Source organism: Aphis gossypii, chromosome 2, assembly GCF_020184175.1.
Source record: "Aphis gossypii isolate Hap1 chromosome 2, ASM2018417v2, whole genome shotgun sequence".
NCBI lineage: Eukaryota > Metazoa > Arthropoda > Insecta > Hemiptera > Aphididae > Aphis > Aphis gossypii.
The window spans coordinates 9,839,099-9,866,253 of record NC_065531.1 but is presented as its reverse complement, the minus strand read 5'-3'; the positions used below and the strand labels follow the sequence as shown (position 1 = coordinate 9,866,253).

General features: G+C 28.8%; 3 protein-coding genes across 4 annotated transcripts in view; 2 read left to right on the top strand and 1 right to left on the bottom strand.

Annotated features, from left to right (window-relative positions):
* Positions 1 to 27,155, bottom strand: part of LOC114126048 (uncharacterized) — a 263,154-nt gene that overhangs the window by 36,221 nt on the left and 199,778 nt on the right. The gene's annotated exons all lie outside the window — the stretch shown is intronic.
* On the top strand, positions 2,106 to 26,171 carry LOC114129985 (transient receptor potential protein-like). Its single transcript, XM_050201547.1, is given in 17 exon segments — positions 2,106 to 2,187; positions 2,275 to 2,441; positions 2,975 to 3,215; positions 3,310 to 3,452; positions 4,634 to 4,835; positions 4,967 to 5,137; positions 6,593 to 6,740; positions 6,743 to 6,826; positions 7,445 to 7,597; positions 7,883 to 8,028; positions 20,394 to 20,500; positions 21,439 to 21,572; positions 21,745 to 21,868; positions 23,128 to 23,323; positions 23,386 to 23,550; positions 23,612 to 23,834; positions 24,889 to 26,171. Coding segments are annotated over 16 exon segments (3,486 nt in total). The 5' UTR covers positions 2,106 to 2,187; positions 2,275 to 2,283; the 3' UTR covers positions 25,980 to 26,171.
* On the top strand, positions 10,905 to 17,541 carry LOC114129984 (cleavage and polyadenylation specificity factor subunit 1). The gene is made up of 4 exons (XM_027994857.2): positions 10,905 to 11,816; positions 11,877 to 13,547; positions 13,609 to 13,983; positions 15,172 to 17,541. Exons 1-4 carry the CDS (start codon positions 11,148 to 11,150, stop codon positions 16,462 to 16,464), a joined length of 4,008 nt encoding a protein of 1,335 aa, XP_027850658.2. The 5' UTR covers positions 10,905 to 11,147; the 3' UTR covers positions 16,465 to 17,541.

Sequence of the window (27,155 nt, the reverse complement as noted above, 5' to 3'; positions counted from 1 at the left end):
ATTATTTTATTTAAGGTGTCTAATTTAAATTGTACATATTTCTATACTAGTATATTGATAAGACGAATAACGATCAACATAGCAACATGTATGACTGTTGATTGAAGATATACAATACTTACGCATTTAACGTTTTATTATATAATAACAATTTTAATGTAATAATTTTTAATACTATGGAGTTTTAACTTTTAAATACATCTAAAAAACAAGTATAAATGCATAATAATAGTTTAATATAAATTCATTTTAATAGCTTTATATTTCCTATCGAAGTATGAGATGAACGTGACCTGTGGAATTTATTACATTTTTTTATTCTTTAGTAATTTTCAAAATAAACTATATTATCTAAAAGTTTTACACAACTTTAATTTCGTCAAAAAAAAAAAAAATTAAACTGAATTTAATTCTTGATAACCTTGTAATTTTCTGGGTTCGTATAATAAATATTGCATCTTTGCTTTTATTACAGTGCTTAATCTATAAGCCACTTTGGTTTCATTTTTTTTTGTTTTTTTTTCTCATTATAATTTATATAGCTGGAAAGTGAAAATATATATAATATAGTTCATTATAATTTATAATTAATAATCACGCAATAACACATTGCAGTATAATAGCTGATTATTATACTATAAATTACAATATAAACTACAATTTATATACATAGTGTATTAGAATTTATTTTAAATCTTTTAGATGAAAAATGACTATAAAAAATAACCATGCGCTTACTCAGGATGTTAAATTATGTGAGGTAAACATTAAAGTAGTAACATTTTAAAATAGTATTAAAATCAACAGTTTGTACACTATTAGTTTAGATTAAATAAATGTAATACATAGATACACAGACGTTTGATGAATAAAAAAAAATGTATAGGTAGATTTGTTTAAGCCGCCATTCCATATCCTAAACCTTACAAATTAGAACACGATTTATAAATATAAGTATATAATATGAACGAGATTCTTTTAAACATGTACCTACCTAATAGTGTAATACTACGTATAATTATTTTAAATATCCCACAGTATATTTTTACGATTTTACCATGTTGGACTATACGTGCGTGATCTTATAAAATCAAATCTCATCATCTATGAAAATGACCTAAGAACAATATGTAAAGTGTACGAACTACGGGAACTTTAGAACCATCACTCGTGCAATTTTCTTTATCCGGCGCTGCCCGAGTTTTGCTTTGTCTGCCAGATCACGTGATCCTTACCTCTTTTGATAAGCTGGTGGTGAGGGTAATTGGTACGCACACCAGTTACTTTTACATCCCTGAACAATTACACGGATATTAGACCCTACGCCCCTTAAGTTAAATGAAACTTCGACTGTTAATGGACTTTGAATTTTATACTCCCTAATTGGATATAATAGCAGGTTACCGCCGTTATACATAATTTAAGGTCAAACCCATCTCGCTTAAAATTTGTAAGTAGAAAATATAGTTTCTTTTACCGGTCCTTTCTTCAAACGCTGGTCCCGTATATGCACTCTATTATTATTATTGTTACTTTAATATACTCTCGTCTATTATATGTCCGCCCGCTCGCTAAATCCGGTGTTATTAACGCGACGTGACGACGAGGTCTGTAGGTATATTCTAGACTCGTTTCTGTACGTGAACTGACTTTTTTACGTCTCTTCATTGTACAGACAGGCATTGTTAATCACGGTGTAAATATTATATATGGATTATTATTATTAATTTTTTTTTTACCGTCTTTTTAATGACACACGGTGGAAATCCTTTTCAGTGAAAGAAACAGTAATACTTTTTAAATCCTTTTGGGGTAATTTATTATTTTCACGTCGTTCTCGGGGTATTTTTTTCACGTACATACTGTTAAATTTTGAAACGGATTTTGTGTTAAATTCAAGCTGTTTGTGACGGCCGACAGTTCAAATTAGTACGTTACGGTCGTCCACTCATACGATATATATGACAATAAACGAATTGGCTCAAATGTCAATAACACTAATCCAAACGCGGGTCAACAAACAGCCCGTGTAGCTGCAAAAGTGCATAGATAATATAACTAGCTGTAAGGTTTCCACCGGAGTCCAGAGCTTTGTGTTTTTTAATGGCACAGTTCATTTTAGGTAATCGTTTATGCGGTTCTCCTTGGGGAATATCTATAGCCTGCCCCTGTTTGCGTGAGTAAAAAGTAACAAAAAAAAAATATTAGACCAGCTGATAGCGTTGTCTAAGGTCGCTTGTCACATTGCGCAATGTTGATGTGGTATATTTCCAGGTTTCCATAATGACAAAATCTCAGTCAAAAGAAGACCTTATTGGTTCCAAAGAGCAGCTGCGTGGAGATCGTAAATCATTCGTCTTACCACCCGATTATGTGTTATCACCCACAGAAAAAAAGTTTCTGTTGCTCGCTGAGCGAGGAGACTGTGCGTCTGTTCAGAGGTATGTAAATTATGGCATGGGAGTTATTGGCATCCTAAGAAAATAATTGCCACGTAATTTTCATTACACAGAATGCAAAGGGAAATAATTTGATTCAAAGAAATTATCCAAAAATATACTTGAATATTTTATTTATTTCCATTAACATTGTTCAATATTAATAAATTGTGAAAAAAAACTACCATGTTATTGATCTTTGAAATGGAGAATTTTATCCGTATAAATTATAAAATGTATTTTTTTTATATGGCAATTCATAAGAAATTTTTAAAATATACTTATACTTTCTATTTTCATTTTTTTTTTCAATTCACATAAATTTAACTAAATAGATTTATAACATAACACGGATTAATGATAATTGTATTTAATATTGAATAGTATGACTGTATGAGTATAAATTATTCACCGACATCAAAATAATCAATAATTTTATTTTTATATATTATATCATATTCATTATTATGCTGTATTCTATTACTACGGACAGAGTGCTGAAATTAGGTAAAAGCTAACCGTTATATTTTATGTAGGTTATTGGAAGAACACAAAGGTCAGCCGGATATACTTAATATTGACTGCACGGACCCATTGAACAGATCGGCATTGATAACAGCGATTGAAAATGAAAACATGGATTTGATACAGTTGTTGCTCAAAGCAGGGATCAAGGTTAAAGATGCATTGCTGCACGCTATCAAGGAAGAGTACGTGGAAGCGGTGGAACTTTTACTAGAATGGGAGGAAAAGATACACGTCGTTGGAGATCCCTACGTAAGTTTGCTTACAACTTAAGATACAAAGTATTCTTTACATGGATGTTATGCATACATTATCCATATGACTTTTGTATATTATATGATTACAGTCTTGGGAAGCAGTGGAATCGTCGGCTTCGACGTTTACGCCTGACATCACGCCACTGACACTTGCAGCTCACATGAATAACTATGAAATATTAAAGATCCTTTTGGACAGAGGTGCTACATTGCCCATGCCTCACGACGTCAGGTTCGCCTAACATAAATTACAATATGATGATATATGATTTTTGCAAACGTTTAATATTCATTAGTTAAAATTAAATTACATGACGTTAGCCATAAACGCCAAAAAACGTTCGTAGAATAGAATTAATTAATGGGTAGTATTATATGCAAATGGGTTGATGCATAGTACATGAAAACGACTACACTACTACAGGGCGGCCACCTATACGCTTCTATATAATATAACTGGCAATAGGGTTTTTTCATTTTTTGTATAATTTGTAGTTTGTACATAAAATGTTACAATATTTTATATTTATTAATACTATTATAGTATAGTTAAATTAAGTGTTAAATAATGTTGAACCAAAGACAGTAATTTTTTGGTTATGTAATATACCGTTAATTTTGACATTAAATGTGTAGGAGTATAAATTATATATTTAAAAAACGTAAATCACTTTAATTTATAACCATAGCTGGTATAAGTTTAAAAATTAATTCAATACTAGATTAAACGTGACGTGCACTCATACGGGTTCGTACATTTCGCGGTCATCCCTTAATAATTTAATGTTTGAAAACCAAGTTTAATCAAAAAGAAATTTTGGTTTAAAGAATAAAAAATTTTTTGTTATTTAGTCATCAAAATAATTAGATAGGTAAGTAGTATCGAATGAACGCGTTGAGTAAAATTTTGTGTGAGAACAAAATGTAATAATGAAAATAATAATTCACTATATAGTATATATACATTCTCTTTTAGCTGTACTGAATTTTTTAAGCTTATATATTAAAATTATATTCAAAAAATATTTGTACGAATTCATAAATAGGATTACCTATTAATGGGTTGACGTTTTTTAAATATTTTCATTTCCCTAAAATAATGTTTCAAGAAATGTTTTGACAAAATATATAGAATGTTCTTAGATAAATGCAATTTAAATGGTTATAAAATAATTCATGTTCTTAAGCCGATCTTAATGAAATATACTAATAAATTGCCATTTAGTGGTCGGCAAAAAGTTCATTAAACTATTACGTAATGGGAAGGGGTGAATCCACAGTTTTGTTATTTTTTTAACACATGGAAAATTATAATTGTATATTATAGTTTTCATTCTTGAATGTTAAGTTCTTTAAACTCAAAAATATACTCTTATCATTACATTTGACGATTATATTCATTCATTATTTTAGGTGTGGTTGTGATGAGTGTATCACATCAAACACACATGATTCACTTCGTCACTCGCATTCGAGAATAAACGCATACAAAGCGCTTTCGTCTCCATCCCTGATAGCACTATCCTCAAGAGACCCACTTCTGACCGCTTTCGAATTAAGTTGGGAACTTCGCCGACTTAGCACAATGGAATCTGAATTTAGAAATGAATATAATGTAAGTATATTAGGCTATAGTGTATTTTACGTTAATATTTTTAAACGCATATTGTTACTTATTATAAAAAATAATTTTTTTATTATATTTTATACATTATATTATTGAACTATTTTAACTTACATTTACAGGAAATGAGAAATACTGTTCAAACATTTGCTACATCACTGTTGGATCACGTGAGGACATCATATGAACTTGAGATTATGTTGAATCATAACCCTAAAGGTGATCCATGGGAACCGGGCGAGAGACTGACCCTGGAACGTTTAAAATTGGCCATCAAATACAAACAAAAAGCGGTAATGCTATTGATGGAAATTAATATTTTAACAATTAAAATAAAATAATAAGTTATTTTTAGAAATATCTTAATACAACTCTATAAATGAAAATGTGTTTTCATGTTTGATTCTTAGAACTTGGCTAGAAAAAAACACTAAACATACTATCCTAGAAAAACTTGCAATTACTTCACATCAACCTATTTAAAAATATTATTAAAAGCTTAGGTTGAAAATAAAAATAATATTCATGTATAACAATTATTATCCACTAGACAGTGTATATTATAAAATATATAGTGATGTACATTTTTGCAGAATTAATTATAAACATTTTTTTGCACCATAATAATATTATTATCATGAGTTGGGATGTTTTTCTTTTGTTATTTCATTTAAAACACTGATGTCATTATATTGAAAATCCAATGATATATGCAACACTTCCTCTAATAATAGACCATACAAATTGCATGCAATAATATATTTATAGACTTATAAATTAAAATGCACTTAAGAATTATTAAAATTATAATAAATTGTTATTCATTTTTACTACTAAATATAATATTGTGAAATTCTAAATGAATTTTGAATTAAAAAATTTTGAAAATACTGATGCACATGTTTTTAAAATATTTATTCACTAAATAACTTATGGTACAAAGGGAGGTTATCATCATTTGAAAAACAGAGATTTGTATCTCCAGAGAAAACTCTTTAAGTAGTACAAAATAGTCAGGAATATAGTCGGAAAGTTTATTTAAATATTCCAAGAATCAGAATTATAATAAACTCATTATTAAATAAAATAAAATAAATGGCGGTGTGACTGCTTAATGAATCAACCTGTATTTAAAATATAAAAAGTAGGTAAAATATTTTATTATATCAAAAAATATAATACACCTCGAGTATCGTAAATAAGTTAATAACATTGTGAAAATATTTTTTAAATTTTTGTATAAATACTGCACTAATACTCAAAACTAAGATAATTCTAAATTTTATAATTATAAATAACTAATCAATAATATCTACCTAGATAAAATATTATAAACATAATGCTTATGGATATACTTTGATGGTTTATGTACAGTGTACACACATAATATTATGATACTACAGAATATAGTAAACAATATATTATATTTATAGTATCTTCATTTATAAATCAATATAAATTATATTACTTATAAGTTATAAAAGTTATAAGTATTATATATATATATATACATAATACATTAATACCATAAAGAACTTTTTGCTTGTGAATATTTAAAAAAATAAATCACAATATTATTACATAGTATTATTGTCATTCATTATGTAAGGTTTCTACAAATTACAACTTAAAAAAAAAACATAAATCAATAATTATATAAATACTAAACAATTTTAATATAAATCTAATTTAAATTTCAATGCATAATAATATACAAAACACTAGTCTATTTTTTTTTAAATTTATAGTTTGTAGCTCATCCAAATGTTCAACAATTGTTGGCCGCCATCTGGTACGACGGTTTACCTGGGTTTCGTCGGAAAAGTATGGTCGGACAAATGGTTGAAGTTGGTAAACTTGGGGCGATGTTCGCAATGTACGGTTCTATGTACATGCTAATCCAGAATCAAAAATGGGCCAGCTAATGAAGAAACCGTTTATAAAATTCGTCTGCCATTCGTCTTCATATGCATTTTTTTTGAGTACGTTAAACTATATGCAGTAGCATAAAAATTAATGATAACGCTGTATTAGTATTTCTGTGGAATAATTATAATATTATAATAATTATTTAAATTTATATTTTTTCACAAAGCAATTTGATTGTAGTTTTTATATACACATATATTCTGAAACAATTTTAATTGTTTATATTTTTGGTATGTGTATGTGTACTAAAAATTAATAAGTGAAGTTTAATTAAAAATTAAATATTGTCATAGGTACTGTGTAAATTTGTTTAAAAATATTATACATACAGACAATTTTGAAGTTCCCTAAAAATGAAAAAATTGATTAAATTACTTTGGCAAATATGAAATAAATAATTAAAGGTTTCCTATATAAAAATCTTTTTTATATATTATTTATCCAGAGATAAAAATTTATATTTTCTTCAAAATACACTATACTTTGTAACAGTAGATCACAAAGTTTCTGTTATTATTAAAATAAAAAGGTCATTCCACGAAACTGTTTAGTGTTGCCTTTAACTTTGGAAACACTATTTAACTTTAAATATATAAAGTAAGCGGCATTCTCCGTACAACTGTTTCTGTTTTACACTAATTTAAATACGTTTGTATTATTGTATAATATAGCTTTACTAGCCTTAGCATCTCAAAGAGCCGAGTTTTTAGCATTGGAATGGATTGATACCGATTGGACGAAATCAATACTAGAGGAAATGACTAGAAAAGAAAGAGGATCTATACCAGGACCAATTGAATGTGGCATCATATTGTACATCATAAGTGAGTTTATTAACATGTATACTAATACTATGTATAGATAATAAATATATCATATAATAGTACAGTATTAAATACACGTTTGATACACATATTATCCATTATTAAAAGCTTATTGAAAAAAATTAAGTCAGTAACATAATAATACTTATCCAAGGACGTGTATATAGGTACTCGTAATGAAAGTAAATTATTTTAGTATAAAAACTTTTGGATGAATGGAAAAATTTGAAATTACGCATGTGCAAAATATATCATTAACGCGTGTCTATAAAATGTGTGCTACAGGTTTAATATGGCGAGAAGCGCATTCTTTGTACTCGGACGGTCTGATTGAATATGCAGCTGATTTATGGAACATAGTAGATTTCATAACCAACGTATTCTATATGGTGTGGATAAGTTTGCGGTTTTCATCTTGGTACATTGTTCAGGTAAGTTTGTCAGTTAATTTATTCAAGCGAGCTTAAAAAAAATTAGGAAAATTAGAAAATTAAAAATTATAGGAGAGTATGTGTGTATATTTTAAAATTTAAAATGAAAAAAATACTTAAACTTTAAAAACTATTGTTGTCATACGCCTATCTATAATGATTTTTCCATTTTGTCGCAAAACAAAAAATATAAAACTTCAGATATGCATGTAAAGACTTAAGATATTTATTCTTATTTTATTATATATATATATATATATATATATTTCTCCTGAAGCTAAGCGTATGTATATGTATTACCTACAGGTCATAGCAGTCATACAAACTATATTAAAGTTTTAAAACATCAACTAATAAAATCATATTTTTGAAGTATATAATATGTAATATAAATAACTATATATAAGTATTAAGTATACCTATATAATAACAAAACCGTAAAAATTCTACCTTGGGAATAGGCATATTAGAACGATATATAAACATGTCTGAAACAGAAAACAAAAAGCTTTCTTTCCTCGCATCTACAGTTATTATGAAACATATAATAAATTCCGTTGAGTAGGTAAAAATAAAATAAAATACCTATACTTGACTTTTTAAAAATGTTTTTTAGTACATAGGTAATTTTTATTACTTAAATAAATTAAAGTTTTTTTTTTTTACTCATCATTTGGGATAATTCTACAATATTTACCCATTTTATTTTGCTGACAAAAATTAAATATTTGCAGACCACGACTGTTAGTAATGGTTAGTAATGTATAGTTACAAAAAGCAAAAAAAAAATGGTTGCCCAATGTTCGATTTTTATATTTTTATTCAGTTTTATATAAAGTTATTAGTTTTAAATACCTAGTTGTTATTACTTCCATTTTTATTTATTTAAGTATATTTACTTACTGGCTACCAATTATGCAAATTAATCGTTCTTTACGGCACATTTTTTAGATCATTAAATATGTATACAAAACGCACATTACTTAGGTATATTTTTTGTAAATTATTTTAATTTATTATAGTTAGGTACCCGTAGTGGTTAATGATCATGACGTTATTATTACTTACCTATAAACTGTCCTACTGAAAAATAGTTTTTTTTTAATAAATTAACAATAATTACAGAAAAATGATATTATTAAGGGAGACAGTTGTTAAAAAAATTGGTACATAGTGTCATAGTATATAAATTATAAATGAGGTATGTATTGCAAGGTATACAGGTATTAGGTATCGTAAAAGCGAACTTTAAAAAAATAATACGCATAATATGGGCTGTTTATACCTGTCCTAATAAACGATCATCGATTAAATACACAATAATATATTGCATAACAACGTCTTTTACTTAATTACCTATATATTTTTAATTTTAAATAATGTAACTTATGTAACAACTAAAGTTACGGTTTCCAAGCTGTGACTTTATACCTAGTTGTTGTGACTTGCGGTTGACGGCGCTGTCCAAAGCAACCAGCCGCAACACATATACTATACTTACCGCTTGCGGACCAATACAGTCGTTGACCACAAGTTGCAGCTTGGAAACCGCACCTTAGACATGAATGTACCTATATGATAGTATTTACAATAATAGGTATAATCGGAATTCTTAACTTTTCAATTGTCAGATCCTTCGGTAACGTAATGTTATAAAGTATCAAGTACAAAGTAAAAGTCAAAATAATTGATATTATGAATAATAATCATAATAAAATAAATAATAATATAACCCGACGTTGCTCGGGGATAAATGAAACCGAGTTGTGCAATTCATCCGTGCAGACAGTTAAAAGTAACTTTTGAACATTTTTATGTGAACCAATATTGCAATCGAATAATGCAGAAATAAACGAAAATGCGGTTACGTATTTAATATTATTAATAACGGTTAAGCCGCTCTATAAAACGACTGGTTCACGTCGTCATAATAATTCAATTATTATTGATTATTTTTTTTATTCTATAAGCTCCGGCCGTACATGTTGCCTTTTATATTTTTATCACTTACTATAGCTACTAAAGAATATAGACAGAAAATATCAATAGTTCTATTAATTATAATAACTGTTATTCGCGGTGGCTTCTATTCTAATGCTCTTAACGGAATCTCAAAAATATGGGTGAGAAATTTGGTGCCAATTGGTTAAAAAATGTGGATTTAAATGTATGCGTTATTTAGGCATAGGCCGACTAATAATATTTTCACTAGACCGACTATCTTTTGTTATTTACCTATCTATAGAGTTTCCATTTTGCTTTAGTTGAGATATTCATAGGTAGTTGTTTTTTGTCAACATTTTTTTTTAGTATAATATAAACTTCGGCCACGTAAATATACAGTTTACTGCCTTTATTTCTAGTATAAAATAGTTGTTACTTAATTTAAAATTTTTATAGGTACAATAGTTGTATAAGGTTAAAATAAATGATAAAATATTACACAATAGAGAAAATTAAATCCAATAATAATAACGATTGTATTATCTGTAACTAATGGGCAATGGCATCTCTAACTGTAAATAATATAAACAAAACACATTTGATTTTTGTGAACCGAAATGAAATGTCATATTTTGTGGCTCACTTTTTAGAGACCTACGCTTAGTATGAGTTGAAAAATTAAGTTACCTAAAAGAAAATTTACTAGGTATGTCGTACGTAAGACGGAGACAACACGTCACGCGAATACAACGTTCTCTTAATGAATATTGAATAGTGATAAAACTGATAAGCAATAATTGTTCAGTGATAGTAACCGGTGACTACGTAATTATCGGTGAATAAGATAAAACGAAATGTTATCATTATTTTAAGGTTATGTTTAGTGTTTACGTTGATTATCACAAAGCGGTTAACAAAATATAAGAATATAATATCATATTATTATTTTACTATGCCTTAGTATTATATGGTTTATTGAGTTTATTAATTATTTTCTTTATTATTTCAAAGAAACATTCGTTATTTAAATTGTTTTTGATTAATCGTATACACAATAGTTAATAATTAGGCATGTGCTACTAAGTTTAGTTTTTGTTGCGTTGAGAACGCAAACGTCTTTACTGATGTAAGTAATTCACTAGTCACTCAGTTCACAAAATTTCGTTAAATTGACCATGTTTTCGCTGTGCAAACAAACTCGTGTACCAACTTGTGTGGAGCATGCTGTTTATTGTTATTTCTTCAACCGTGTGGAAAAATGTCTGGTGGTAGCCGGAGTTAACATTCTACGGGTCTACCGATTGGTACCGACCGATACAACATGTCAGCCACCCAAAACCAAATTCGAATGCCTAGCACAATACACGTTATTTGGCAATATCATGTGTCTGCAATCAGTAACATTATGTCCAAGTTCACCAGATGCTTTATTACTTAGCTTCTCTGAGGCCAAGTTCAGTTTAGTTGAATATGATCGAGACACGCATAGTTTACGTACATTATCATTACATTATTTTGAAGACGATAAATTTAAAGATGGTCACACTCAACATTGGAGTCCACCATTAATTAGAGTTGATCCAGATGGTCGGTGCGTAGTTGGTTTAGTTTATGGAAGTTATTTTGTTGTTCTACCATTCGGCCGTACAATCGATGACAATGCTAAAGGTGCTCAAGTTATGCCTAGTTATACAATAAAGATTACTACAATAGATCCCAAGATGAATAACATTATGGATTTTGATTTCTTGCATGGATATTATGAACCAACTTTACTTATTCTCTATGAGCCAGTTAAAACTTTTGCTGGACGTATAGCAGTAAGGAAAGATACATGTGCAATGGTGAGTTTTATAGAATATACGTAATTATAACATTTATAATGTTATGAAAAATTTTTTCAGGTGGCTATTTCACTAAACATTCAACAGCATGTACATCCAGTAATTTGGTCTTTAGATTCACTTCCATATGATTGTCAAAAAGTAATTGCTGTATCTCGTCCGATTGGTGGTGTTCTGATTATGGCTGTCAATTCACTAATCTACCTCAACCAAAGTGTACCTCCATTTGGTGTTGCTCTTAATTCCATAGCAAAAACTTTAACTAACTTTCCTTTAGGACAGCAAGAAGATATTAATCTTGTTTTGGATCGCGCTACTTCCACATTTATATCAAGTGATAAGCTTGTTACTTCATTATGTAATGGTGATCTCTACGTGATCACACTATATGCTGATAGTATGCGTGCAGTAAGAAGTTTTCATTTTGAAAAATGTGCTTCTAGTGTTCTAACTACATGTATAACCGTATGTTTAGACTCATATCTGTTTCTTGGGTCTAGACTAGGAAATTCATTACTCCTGAGATATTATGCTCGGTCTCAGAGTAATGATGATGAACCTAGCATAAAGCGTAAAAAAACTGATGAGACTGATGAAGATCTTATTGAATTAGAAGTATACGGTAGTGAAGTACAGACATCAATTTGCTTAGAAAGTTATAGTTTTGAAGTATGTGATAGTATTATAAATATTGGACCATGCAGCCAAGCATCTTTAGGAGAGCCAGCTTATATTTCAGATGAATTTAGTAATGATGAGCACGATGTAGAATTATTGTGTACATCTGGTCATGGCAAGAATGGAGCACTAAGCGTACTTCATCGTTCCATTAAACCTCAATTAGTCACTACTTTTCATTTAGATGGTTACAAAGATATGTGGACTGTTCAAGGTGAAAATGATTTTCATGCATTTATGATATTAACAAACCTTGATTCAACTTTAATTCTTCAAACTGGACAAGAAATCAATGAATTAGATTCTTCAGGCTATGCTACACGCGAGCATACAGTTTTTGTATGTAATATGAATAAATTTGTTTTACAAGTTTTGAGGTATTCTGTAAGGTTGCTTAATGGTTCTGAACAATTACAAAGTGTGTCCTTGGATTTTGGTTCTCCAATAATACATGGATCTAGTTGTAATCCTTATGCTGTATTGTTGACTGAAGATGGGCAGATAATAGTGTTAACTATAAAATCAACAGGAAGGATTTTACTCATGCGACCTACAAACTTTGAACAATTACCGCAGACAAAGACTCTGGCTGTATACCGTGATGTAAGTGGTTTATTTTCAAGCACTATGCCTCAAGCCGAGATCCCTTTGGCAGGTCCAAAATTAAAGCACGAAAATTTTGTCAGTGATTATGTAGAAGACGAAGAAGAGATGTTGTATGGCGATACAAGAGATCCTTCTTCTAAGGAAACATCCCATAATTCAGTTTCTAATAAAAACACTATGTGGTGGTTAAAGTTTTTAGAACAACCAACACCAACTTACTGGGTTGTTTTAACCCGAGACAATGGATACATGGAAATTTTTACCTTACCTGATTTTAAAATACAATATCGAGCAGCCAATGTAGATGAATCTCCTATGGTACTTAAAGATAGTTTAGAAGAAGGTTGTTATTTTCCTAAAAAAACTGAAATGATAAAAGAAATTTTGATAGTACCATTAGGATATCAAGACAAAAGACCTATTATGTTTGTTAGATTAGACAATGAGGTGACTAGATTTTTAAATATTGTAAATATTGTTATTGTAAATTAATTTTTAATTTTTATAGGTGGTTATTTATGGTATACATCGGCATCCAGAAGGTACATTAAAGATGCGTTTTCATAAAATGACTTCATTGCTAACATTTCAGTCAAGATCGGGTAATCCTCTGGAAGGAACTTCATTGCTTCGTTATTTTAGTAAAGTTGCTGGCCACAATGGTGTATTTATCTGTGGACAAAATCCTCATTTAATTTTACTCACTGTACGAGGCGAACTACGGTGTCATCCATTACATATAGATGGACCAATTATTTGTTTTGCTCCTTTTCATAATGTTAATTGTTCTCAAGGTTTTCTATATTTCAATTCTGATTACAAGTTAAGAATTTCTATTTTGCCTACTCATTTATCGTATGATGAGCCTTGGCCATTAAGAAAGGTATAATTTATTTTTAAATTTAAAAATTATAGTTTCTTATGTGAATACCTGTAATTATATAAATGGTTAAAGATATTGTCTTAAATGTTGAACTCTTAGTTTTAGCACAACATTATTTTTCATTTATATCAAATTAAATGTATATTAATATCTTGCATTGACCACCTTTATTCAACATTAATCATTAAATTTATTAAAGAGAATAATGTCCTTTTAAATTGTAGGTATATGATATGAGATAATTTTTTAAAGATTAAGTAAGTGGTGATATTGCAGATATTAGTTGCTTTATAGATGCAATTTTAATTATTATTCCATTAAGTTGAAAATTTAATCGAACATAATATTACAAATACATTTATAAATAATTACTTTAGAATACAGACTTATATTTTGTTATCTAAATAATAAATAGGCATTATTTCAAAGGCTTAAAATAAGAAAAATGTGCCCACAGTTTTTAAAACAGCTCCTATATATTTTCTATGTAACATTATAATATTTTGTTTGCATTTAATTTTCTTTTTATTAAATATTTTATTTTGTTATAAATTTAAACTTTAAATTATGATTTCTAGTCGCATAAGAATATATATTTTTAGAATTAATTTAAATTTTTTAAATTTATAACTAAATAAAAACCATAGTAAAATATTTATAACACTTAGTTATGATTTTATAATGTTAAACATAAAAATAAAATTACTATAAAAAATAAGTATTTAGTTTATGTGCTTCATCAGTTTGAAAAAAAATATGCGTTAACTATAGATTAATAATAAAATCAATATTTTTTGAATTATAATATTATAAATTTTATTGAAGCCTACCTAAAAATAAATAACTAAAAACTATAATTTTAATAATAATATTGTTTATTACGGAATAAATTCCAATTACATTTTAAATATATAAAGTAGTTACATGAATATTTAGGGGAAGAGAGAAATATATATATGGGTTATAAATATTTATTAAACAAAAAGGGTAGGGTTTAAAATAGAACAAAATAATTTTGTGATTTTTGTAATGGAAAAAAAGAATCTTTAACCATTTATACATTCACAGATAATCTATTAGCTAATTTATACTTGGAAAAAAAACAAAGTTTATTCTGTACAAGATAAATTAATTATGTATTTAAATTTATGTAATTTTTACTTATAATTATTTTTTTTTTTTTTTTAGGTTCCACTTCGTAAAACACCACATTTTATAGCTTACCACTTGGAAACAAAAACATATTGTGTGGTGACTTCATCATCTGAATTATCTGCAGCGTATTACCGATTCAATGGCGAAGACAAAGAACTGACTACTGAAGAACGTGATCCTCTGTTTCCGTTACCAAGTCATGAAGTGTTTACGTTAGAACTGTTTTCTCCTGCATCTTGGGAACCGATACCAGATACAAGCATTGAGACTGAAGATTGGGAGCATATTACATGTTTGAAAAATGTCGCTTTAGCATATGAAGGAGCTCGTAGTGGTCTCAAGGGTTATATAGCAATGGGTACAAATTACAGTTATTCAGAAGACATCACAAGTAGAGGACGTATATTTTTATTTGATATTATCGATGTTGTCCCAGAGCCTGGTAAGCCATTAACAAAAAATAAAATAAAAATGATATATGCTAAAGAGCAAAAAGGTCCCGTAACAGCTATTACCCATGTTGTTGGGTTTCTAGTGACTGCTGTGGGTCAGAAAATTTATATTTGGCAGCTTAAAGATAATGATTTAATTGGCATAGCTTTTATAGACACTGAAGTCTATGTCCATCAGATGTTAAGCATTAAAAGTTTAATATTAGTTGCTGATCTCTTCAAGTCCATTACTCTCCTGCGATTTCAGGAAGAATACCGTACATTATCTTTAGTATGTCGTGATTCAAAACCATTAGAAGTATTTGATATTAATTTTCTTATTGACAATGCTGAACTTGGTTTCTTAGCTTCAGATAGAGATCAAAATTTGCTTCTCTACCTTTACCAACCAACGGCTCGTGAAAGTTATGGTGGCCAACATTTAATACGCCGTGGTGATTTTAATATAGGGTCTAATGTAAATTCATTCTTCAGACTTCGCTGTAAACAATCCACACTTCCACCTGAACGGCGAGAAGCCATTGGTTCTAATAGACGACATGTTACTATGTACACTACTTTGGACGGTTCAATTGGGTATATTGTACCAATACATGAAAAAAACTACAGAAGGCTATTAACATTGCAAAACATGTTAGTACGGAATTTATCACATCTAGCTGGATTAAACCCAAAAGCTTATCGCAGTTTTAAAGCAACTGCTCCTGAGAGAATGAATCAAGCCAAGAGAATAATTGATGGTGAGCTTGTATGGATGTATGTGACATGTATGAATGCTAGACAACGTAATGAAATTGCTAACAAAGTCGGTGTAAAGACAATAGAGTTGTTACAAGACATTTATGAACTAGACCGAACCACTTGGCACTTTTAGTGTCTGGATTTTCGTATTGAAATACGTTCCTAATGTCTTACAGCAGCATCACAATTATTTGTTGTAGATTATCAACTTGTGTTATAGATCAGGGTTTTATTTAAAAAAGAGTCCTATCATTGGATTCTTATTTTTACGATAGGTATATTATACCTAGAAAAGTATTTTATCACTAGTATGAAATAAGTTGCTAATAAATGATTTGTAAAAAATTGTATTATTCTAGTTTTATATAAAAGAAAAAAAACTTTTTTTTCGTGTATGTATCTGTATATATATTTTTTTCTACTTAAAAATTGTATTCCTTTTGTACATTTTTTTCAGAGGCAGATTTTGTTAATGATTGTTTTTGCGTTTAGTGATAATTTTTGTAACCAATTGAACTATTATTATTTTACTGATTATTGTGTGTCTAAGATTTTAGTATGTAGTTTATTTAATGCATATTAGATACCTACTGCACCTATTATTGTAATATTTGAAAGGGCTTATCTATTTTAAAGTATACAATTATTAGGGGGTCTAGTATTTAGTTTATTTATGTAACAATGCCTACATAGCTAACATTTTATAGTGTTATCTATTGTCTATCTATTCAACATACCCGTTGCAGGATATACAATTTTTAGGGATGTCAATAGACTATGTGTGTTAAATAAGAAAATGTATTTACCTATAAGACTCATTTTTACAGTGATAACAAAATCACCAATAGTAAAATTTTGTTTTATTACTAATCTACTAAGTGCTTATCTTATATTTTATTAATTTATATAAACTTTAGTTTTTTTTTAATGTACCAAGTTAAATTTTAAACAACTAAATGAGAATTATTTATTTTACTGCTCGCATAAAATATTTTTTGGGTATTTGTGATGACTGCATGGGGAATGTAATGAATAATGACTTATAACTGACAAAACATTGAGCACCCTATGGATAATTTAAATATGTGATATATTAAAGTACAATTTGTTACAATAATTTCTTCCACTTCCTGGGAGTTAATTAATTAATAATTACTTATTTATTAAATTATATTATAATTATGATATAGTATAGTATATATGTATAATATTTTTATTGTGTTTGTAATTTAGAACTGTAAACAGTTTCTGAAAGAAATGTAATTATTTCTTACCCCTTTTGGCCCTTTGTGGTTCAGATCTTATATTTTTATTATCATTTCCTCAAAATAATATAAAAATAATGAAAACATTTATAATCATGTTTAAAACGTATAATAATTATTGTACGATATATATTATATCCATTGTCATATTACCACAAAATAATATAAAATATGTAATAATGATATTAATATGACAAATAAGATATTTGGATATTACTCATATTGTTGACTTATAAAAAAGATATTATGTAGGTAGGTACGTAGGGCACGTACCTATGTCTTATAATATAAAAATAATTATTGGTACCAAGTAAATAAGGAGTAAGGATACCCAATTTATTTTTTGTAACCACCTATTAGTAATTAGTAGGTATGGTGTGATGTTCAACTAGTTTATTTGTATTATATATTATACATAATAATTAATATGTTATATAAGTAATCGATAATTATTTGTAATTGGTGTGTAAATCTAATAATTAGGTATTTACAGATGTAGATCTACCTACTTATGTTTATTTTTTTATTTGATAAGTATGAAGGTATTGGCATAGATAATAAAGAATGGATAGGCCACGCCTATGCTTATAACATTAGGTGCCTCGTTCCTAAAGAGCAGATATCTTCTGTCTCACAAAGGTGCCTGTTATCTCAACTTTTGGTTATCCCTTATTGAAAATCTGATATATATATCTATATATGATATATAATATCTGATATATATGGATTAATAATAAAAGCACCTACATTCATAATTGTTTGAGAACGTATGATAAGGTCGAATGGCCTATCCATTCTTTATTATCTATGGGTATTGGGGCCTGGGGGTACTGAGAATAAAAAAAAGACAGTTTTCTAAAAGTAGCATACCGTTCAAAGATAGTGGAAACGATAATTATTGATTTGCTTTTCCAATAAAAACAATGCTGTTTTGGATTATCAAACATACCTAGTTCTTTCAACCTTTGGGTCAATTTTCTTTTTTTTCTTTTGTTAAATGACTCGCCTAAAATAATTAATGCTAACTAATCTGCTGCTACTTTTATCTATCTACAATTATTATCGGTTGTAGACTTGTGATACCTTTTATTGGAACTTAGATAAACAAATAAAAACTAATGATAAGTAGTTGGAGACGTTAAGTTAGGTACCTACCTACTTACTTCGTCAGTTACCTACATTGTGTAAATAATTTATTAAATTTTTCTCGTAAATTAGGTTCTTATATTTAATTAAATTTAACATGCCCATCTCATTATTCAATTATTGAGTTATTTTTCATGCTGGTGAATTTTTTATCGGGCGTATTTTTACGCAATTTATTTGAAACACCACACAATACATTTTATTAAATTGGTATTTAGATGTACAAAATGCTTATAAATGATGGATTATGTACCTACATTTACTTATAGATAATTTCGTGTCTTATGTTTAGTGTTATGTTTCTATTGATTGTATTAATCAGTCAGGTTTAGTTATAAAATAATAATAATTATATTAATTTAATTTTAAATAACATTATTCTAATAATTAAAACTACCTATTAAAATCAAGCCAATATAGTATTAAAACATTAATAGTTTAGGTAAGTATTAAATTAAAACCTTGGTATCCATGACTTATTACCTATAATTTGAAAATTTTGGCATTGGGAATAATAGCCCTATGTAGAGAAGATATCTTTTTTACATTGTAAGCAGGGTTGGGCAGTATCTTAGATACAATTGTATCTTGTATCTCGCATCAGTCACGATATCGTTTATTAGACCCAATCATAAATATGCAAGAACTTATTTCCTAAAAATAAGTTATTTTACAAATGTTCACGAATCACGATTCTGAACAACGGCATTGTTGTATTAAGTTTGGGTAGGTCAGGCGCGGGTACAAGTGCTAGCAATGCCCTATTGTCCATTCCCAAAGGAACTTAAATAGTATTGTTTTTTTTTTAATGTATCTACCAATAGTTTTTATTTATTTGTTTAAACGTTATTTATTTTTTATCTAAATTAATATACGACAAACTACGTAATTCAACAGTCGTATTATATTATAACTATATTATAAAATGTCGTTATAATATAAAAGGTCTCCCCTTATAAATACCCTGGATCCACGCCAGGGGTCTTCGGGTTGGTAGAACGTTCTCAATTGTAAAATTTTATTCCATGGACTAAGTGATTTAATGTGTTATTTTTAATAACATACCTAAAGGTATCTTTAATTATTACCTAACGACGACACTTCACTGGTTTTACACGATAGGTTACCTATACCTATAGTATTAAAGTGTACCTACATGGTACCTACTTAACAATTAAAACTTTCTACATATGATATTAAAAATTATCATGAATTTAATTAAATAATACAAATATTGTTTTACCTGGTGTGACTCCGCGATAGTACAGAATGAATGAAAAATGACACCCGTGTCCATGGGCACCAGTAGAAATTTTTCTAGAAGGGGGCAATGTTAGTATTTGTTATAATATATAGTAAATAGTAAGTTAACTTAAAACATTCAATTTAAAAAATATTTCGAAAAAGCCAGGGAGAGGCACATGCCTCCTCTGAGCGCCTATGCTCGTGTCTAGCTATTAAGATGTATCATTTATACTATAATAGTAAAATATTTATATTGTAATGGTATTCAACTTTCACACCATTACCATTATATTATCACATTCATAAATCACACATATAATAATTTGATGTAGGTACTTATAAATATCTACCAATCTATCTATATTAAATAATTGTGTACATATATGTGTTTGGTTTGGCCGTTTAGAGAGAATTCAATGAAGGGCTTGATCCTTGGAGGCCGCGGGAAGATTGGGATAAATTCGATCCACATCTGGTGTCAGAAGGAGCTTTCGCCGCTGCCATGATATTCAGGTAAAAATGTAAAATATTTAGTACCTAATTTACATTTATCTATCGTGCAGGATATGTATAATACATAATATATACTATTATATGGATGTATATATATAACATTATCATCTGGTACCCTTCTACATACATTTTGGTGAAAGAGTGTTGTATGATTTTGTGGATTAGTGATTTTCATAACCTGATAGGTAATAAGGCTTAGAAATACTCATGTGAATGGCGCATTAAAATTTAAAATACACAAAAAAAAACATAATATACATTCTTTTTCTCATTTTTAGAGACTTAGGAATTTCGGTTAACTCTAAATTATGTGATTGAAAATATGTGGTACAAGTAAATATAATAAAATTTGTCGTATAGTCATATTGTTTGTCTCGCAACGTTTAAGTCGGTTATAAAATAATGTATTCATACGTCCACAATTAACTTATTCACACACATGGCACACGCATTTTTTTTTTTAATTAAAAATTGAAGATTTTTTTGCTACTTTTTATGTCGATTCCTTTACAGACACAAAACAAAAAATAAAAATACACTTAAATCATTGTAAAATCAATAAATTAATCACTTAGCTCAGAATCTAATTTATTTGAGTACATATAATAATAATTAATAAATACACAATTTTAAGTGACAAAAAATTTAAAATTTAAATGTTCCGTTGTAGCCTATATAGGAATATCAATTTCAATTATTGAATTAGGTATGAGTGTTTCCAATAAATTTAATAATTGTGTAGGAATAAAAAGTTTTAAGATTATTTTTAAAAATGTTTCTATATAGAGGTTATACTCGTAGTTCGGTCAACGTGAACTCATAAAATCGTGTAATGAATAATTAAGCCAATACATATTATGTACTTCATGAAGATGGGTTATTTGCTGTAATCCGTATGGCTTCTAAGATTACACTAATATTTCGTTGACGTTTTATAGTTTCTTAAAGCTCGTGCATATATTCAGCGTAAACCCTCACCTGGGACCACTTCAGATATCGTTGGGTCGTATGATCATCGATATCATAAAATTCTTTTTCATCTACACACTGGTGCTTTGTGCTTTCGGATGCGGTAATATATATTATTTTTAATATTTACTTTATTACTGTGATGTATTGATACAACGTCATGTTCATTACCTATATGTGTACCTACTGTGTGTAACTATTATAATATTGTAATAGCTACATTTTTAATGTAAATAGCTGATACTCTAGTTTTTATTTTTACTTCGTCGGTGTAGGTTTAAATCAGTTACTTTGGTATTACGCGGACTTGGAGTCGAAAAAGTGTTATCACGACAACAGTGACGTAGCTGACTTCGAACAAGAAGAAAAGGCCTGTTCGACGTGGAGACGATTTGCCAAGTTTGTATTCATTTTTATTGTTTGGCGCGTATAAAATTGTGTATTATAGATACTTATTATTAATATCAACCATTTTAAAGCCGCAATATTTCTTGTATTGTTTGGGAACTTTATTTCTACTAAAATTAGTAAAATTATGTAGTCTGTGGGTTGTCTTCGTAACACATAATAAAATAAGTATTTTGATATGTGAGTTTTATTAAAGTTTGTTTTATACTATTTAGTAGTTTTTTGTATATGATACATATTATATACATTGTAGTTACTAATTGGTATTACAAATCACGATAGCATTTTTTATACTTATATCCTATTATATAGTGGGAAATTGTATACATTTTGATCGATTGACAAGTGCTATAAATTATAGATTTGTATTTTTAAAAATATTAAAAATAGTTGAAAATAAATATGATAAAAATATAACAGACTGTTGGAAGTTGGAACCATAATACTATAGTGAAGTTTAAACAATATTGCTGAATCATATAGGTACATATTTTATAAAATTAAAAATTTAGAAATAGTAAGAAGAAAATAAATTATTTAGATTATAGTACTATACTCTGTTAGGTATCTTGGAGCTCTATAAAATTAAGTATTATCATATTGACACATTTGTATAATATATTATAAAATATTCTATTAGATTAATTCAATTTCAACCAAATTACTAAAGTATTATCTATGTAATACATAGATTATAATATGTATTATTATTATCGTATATATTATATAATATATAATATCTATAGACAGGTTAGTATAAGTCACGGCTATATATATGACCGTGGTATAGGCGCTATAAGGGATACTTATTTGTTAAAATGTTAGCCAAAAGACTTTTTGAAAGCTTTTATCTCTCACACCTTCCTTAAACCTCCTTTTGAAATATTGCTAGATTTTTATATGCTATTTTATTGATAAATTGTAAATATTAAACAAGTCTCTCCAGATGAAGGTATAAGGGGTTGTCACGTCGTTCGCACCGCTTCACTTATAATAAAATAAATGATAAAATTATCCAATAACTTCATACTTCTTACCATAATCTAACAGGACAATAAATAAAATTCCTACAGTTACAACTTACAAGTAGTTACCTAATAATTATTATCGTAAATAACATTTAAAAGCTTGTTTACAACTTTTAAATATAGTTATTAGTTTTACTACTTTCTGCGATAAACTATTTTTTGTGTAGTGGAAATATCTTTATAACGTCACACGATATTGAAACGCTGTCATTTTTTTTATAGTATATTCGAAACATCACAGTCTCTGTTTTGGGCCGGTTTTGGACTTGTTGATTTGACAGCATTTGACCTAACCGGAATTAAGAGCTTCACTAGATTTTGGGGTCTGTTACTATTCGGATCATATTCAGTGATCAATATAATCGTTTTGCTAAACATGCTTATCGCTATGATGTCCAATTCGTATCAAATAATTTCGGTAAGACCCGGAACTTAATATTGATGAGCACATAAACTTAATACTTTGTTTTTGTTTTAAAGGAACGATCTGACATGGAATGGAAGTTTGCTCGGAGTTCATTGTGGATTTCATATTTTGAGGATGGAGATACTGTGCCGGCCCCTTTCAATCTATTTCCATCACTGAAAAATATTAAACGCATGTTAGGCCTAGAAAAGCCAAAGCGAACATCCGGGTCGATGATTGTAATGATATTCAAATAAATCGTTTTATTACTATCAATAATTTTATTGTAATTTGTTACAGTTTAAGTCCAGAGAGAAAGCGACAGCTCGGCATGATATTGTTATGCGGCTATTGGTGAGACGTTATGTGACCGCAGAACAACGCAAGAGTGAAGAATTTGGAATCACGGAAGACGATGTAATGGAAATACGACAAGATATATCGTCGATGAGATTCGAAATGATCGATATATTCAAGCAAAATGGGTACAAAACACCTAAAAAAGAACACGATTCTAATGTCGGTAAGAATAAATTGTTTGTTTTCTATGAAAATGCCATACATGCGATATATTTTATTCGTGTTTAAATTTATAAGTTAAATTTGGATATTATGGTTCCAAAAAATCCTAAAACAAATTCTAATAATAATAATTATTTTAAAACTCATTATTTGACATAATACACTTCCTAGTTATTTTATCATAGTTACAGAATCAACTAAAACTATAATTCTTATTTTAAGATTTGTATTAATAAGTAAAGGTAAGGCGTAGGTAAGGGGGGGGGGGGTGTTTTTGGTGTTCGAACACCCCCCGAAATTAAAGATAAAACAATTTTAAAATAAATATTGTGAATTTAATTTAATGTATATCTAGACCAAAGTCCAAAACTCCCTCCGAAAATATTTCCTACCTACGCCATGAATAATATATAGATTTACTTTTTACTCGAGGAAAATTAAAAAAATAAATAAATATATTATTAGAAATTAAATTAAATTAAATATACAATGTTTGTTCTAAATTGATGAATTTTGTAAAAATTCTATTAAAAAAAAAAAGTACATAGGTTACAATAAAACCAAAAAAAAAAACAATTTAATATATAGTCTTCTTACATACTAAGGTATGTATAGGATTTATAGCTGATATAATAAATTTATATATTTAACTAAAATAGAAAAAAACAAATTTCTTTATAACAGACGAACTCAAATTATTGATATAGCCCGATATAGATGTTCTATAATGATTCTTATAAGTTATTATTTTAATATAATTCTACAATATATTAATTTTAATATGCAGTGCTTACCTTGAGACATTTACACGTCAGAAGAGTGTGTTTCATCTAACTTGTTTTTTGCAAGCCAGACTATGTTAAACAAAAAATTTACAGCATATTTTTTTAGCTTTAATAAAAATTTGTTTGTGGATTTGTGCATGTCTTTTAGTATAGATATTAGTGTAGGTAATTTTTAATATTAAGTGTAATACTTTTATTTGAAATTACCTATATGATGTAATAGTGCTATATATGTAAATTTAATGAGAGCGTGATTTGTTTGTTGTACAGCTCAAGGAAAGAAGGGTCGGGTGATGGAACGACGATTGCTCAAAGACTTCCAGATCGGTTTGGTAGAGGGGCTTATACAGGATGCGATTTCGTCTAACGAAAAGGGACCAAAAGACGTGTTTAGCAAAATCGCTAAAGCCATTGGCCGGCGGACTAGCCAGGGCAGCAAGAAGAAGGATTGGAATGCTGTGGTAAGACAGAAGAGCCTGGCGAGGGATCCGATTGGTAGCACGGCTGAGGGCGCAGAACGACGTCATCGGCAGAGTGTGCGCCGGTACATCCTGGATCACCAGAAGGATAGCTTACTGTCAATGGACACTGAGCGGCTGGTCGAGTACAATCCACTACTGGCCGAAATAGCGCCTGCAGCTCGCGTGGCATACGCTAAGTTTAAGATACCGAAGATCAAGCAAGAGTACGAGGAGAATACAATAGGACAGGACGAGGTGTTTGAGAACGTGCCCACAGTAGACATAGTGGACGAAACAAAAAAGAGTTCGATCGTTCGTCCAAGACCGAAGAGTACGAAGCAATCGCCAGTTGCTGGTGCATTGCCCTACCCGTCGACAAGTGCTGATAAACAGCCCGCCGAATCCGTGTCTATCAAACCAGCTGTCGAGAGTCAACAGCAAGCAAAAACGATCCAAAAAACAAAGACTACAGAACTCAAAGACAGTGCACCGGCGCCTGTCGTAAGTGATGCTGCCGAGGCTCCTGCTGGAACGCAGAAAAAGGAACAGGAACAAAAGAAATCGGAACCGGATACATCAAAAGAACCAACAAAGGATGCCGATAGTAAGTCTCAAGCGTCTACGTCTGGTTCGGGTAGTAAAAGTTCAAAAGAAACAAAAACGAGTCATGGGGACGAAGAATCTAAGAAAAAAGATATGGCTAGTACAAAAGACGCTGATAAAGCTTCGGACAAAGATACATCAAAAGATACAGATAAATCAAAGGATAAAGACAAGCCAGAAGAAAAAGATAAAGGTAGTAAACACTTAAAACCAGAATCTCCCAAACGGTCTGCTAGTCCAAAGAAAGCAGGTGGTAAATCAAAAGTCACAGGAGAAATTTTGACTGGCTGGTTGTAAGGACTGCGATCATTTGTTTTCTAGTATGGGTAAAATACATTTATATCAAAATTATATTTAATTGATTTATGACCTAGTGCTATTTTAAATATAATTTTCTATTGGAATATCTATGAAATATATGATCATTAAACGAGAATATTTAAACTTGTAAATATAATATTTTACTGTTTATTTAAATAAAATATGTCAAAAAAATATTTTATTGAAATAAAAGTTAAATGTTATGGATAATATTAGACTTTTTTATAATTTCCTTGTCACGTTTTGTTTTTATTTTATACTGATAACTTTAATGAAATTTCCAATTTTATAAATAACTGTCGAAAATTATATTTAGCATTTGTGGTAATGTGGTAATGAATATTGACTTATTGTGTATTTTCCTATATCTATACTTTTTTTTTTTACTGAGTAGTGAATTTGATTTCATGTTTTCTAATATTTAAATAATAAGAAGAATTTTTTTTAATTTTAATTTTTATATATTACTCCATATTACTTTTGTAGGAAGAGTGAAGACTATGTAGGTAGATCCTCTCATAAAATATTATTAAATATATTTTATTTTCAACTTAGCAATTGCTTTTATGAAAATTGTACTGCAGTTAATATGTTTATATTGACAGTGGCGTGGCGAAGTGAAAATATTCCAGAGGTAAGTTACATATAGCCCGAGACAATAGACTCAAATAGGGTTTTTTTGCCCAACTCTCCAAAACTTAAAAAATCTCAGAGGCAATTGCCTCTGAAATTACTCTTCGCCACGCCACTGGCATATACATCTATAAACTATAATTTTTACTTTTTTGTCATAAAATGTTTTCAAATATATGCGAGTGTTCTTTTTCGAACAAACAAACTTTTGAAGCAATAAAAATGCTTCAATCTTTAACTTCGAGGTAATTTCATCTAGTTGGTACTTTGGATGTCAAAAGTAAAAATATATCATTTCGACGGACAAATAAAAAGTTATTGAAAACGTGGATTGATTACACAAGATATTATAATTTTTAATTTTTTTCTCACCATTTTTATTATAAGTTAAAAATTCCAAAATTATAAGAATAGTTGTTTTTATAAGTGTATAAAGTTTAAATTTTTATAAACTGTATTTTTAGTTTTTTTCAGCGTTTAAATTTTTTTAAAAAAATACAATATTTTTTAAGTATGTAG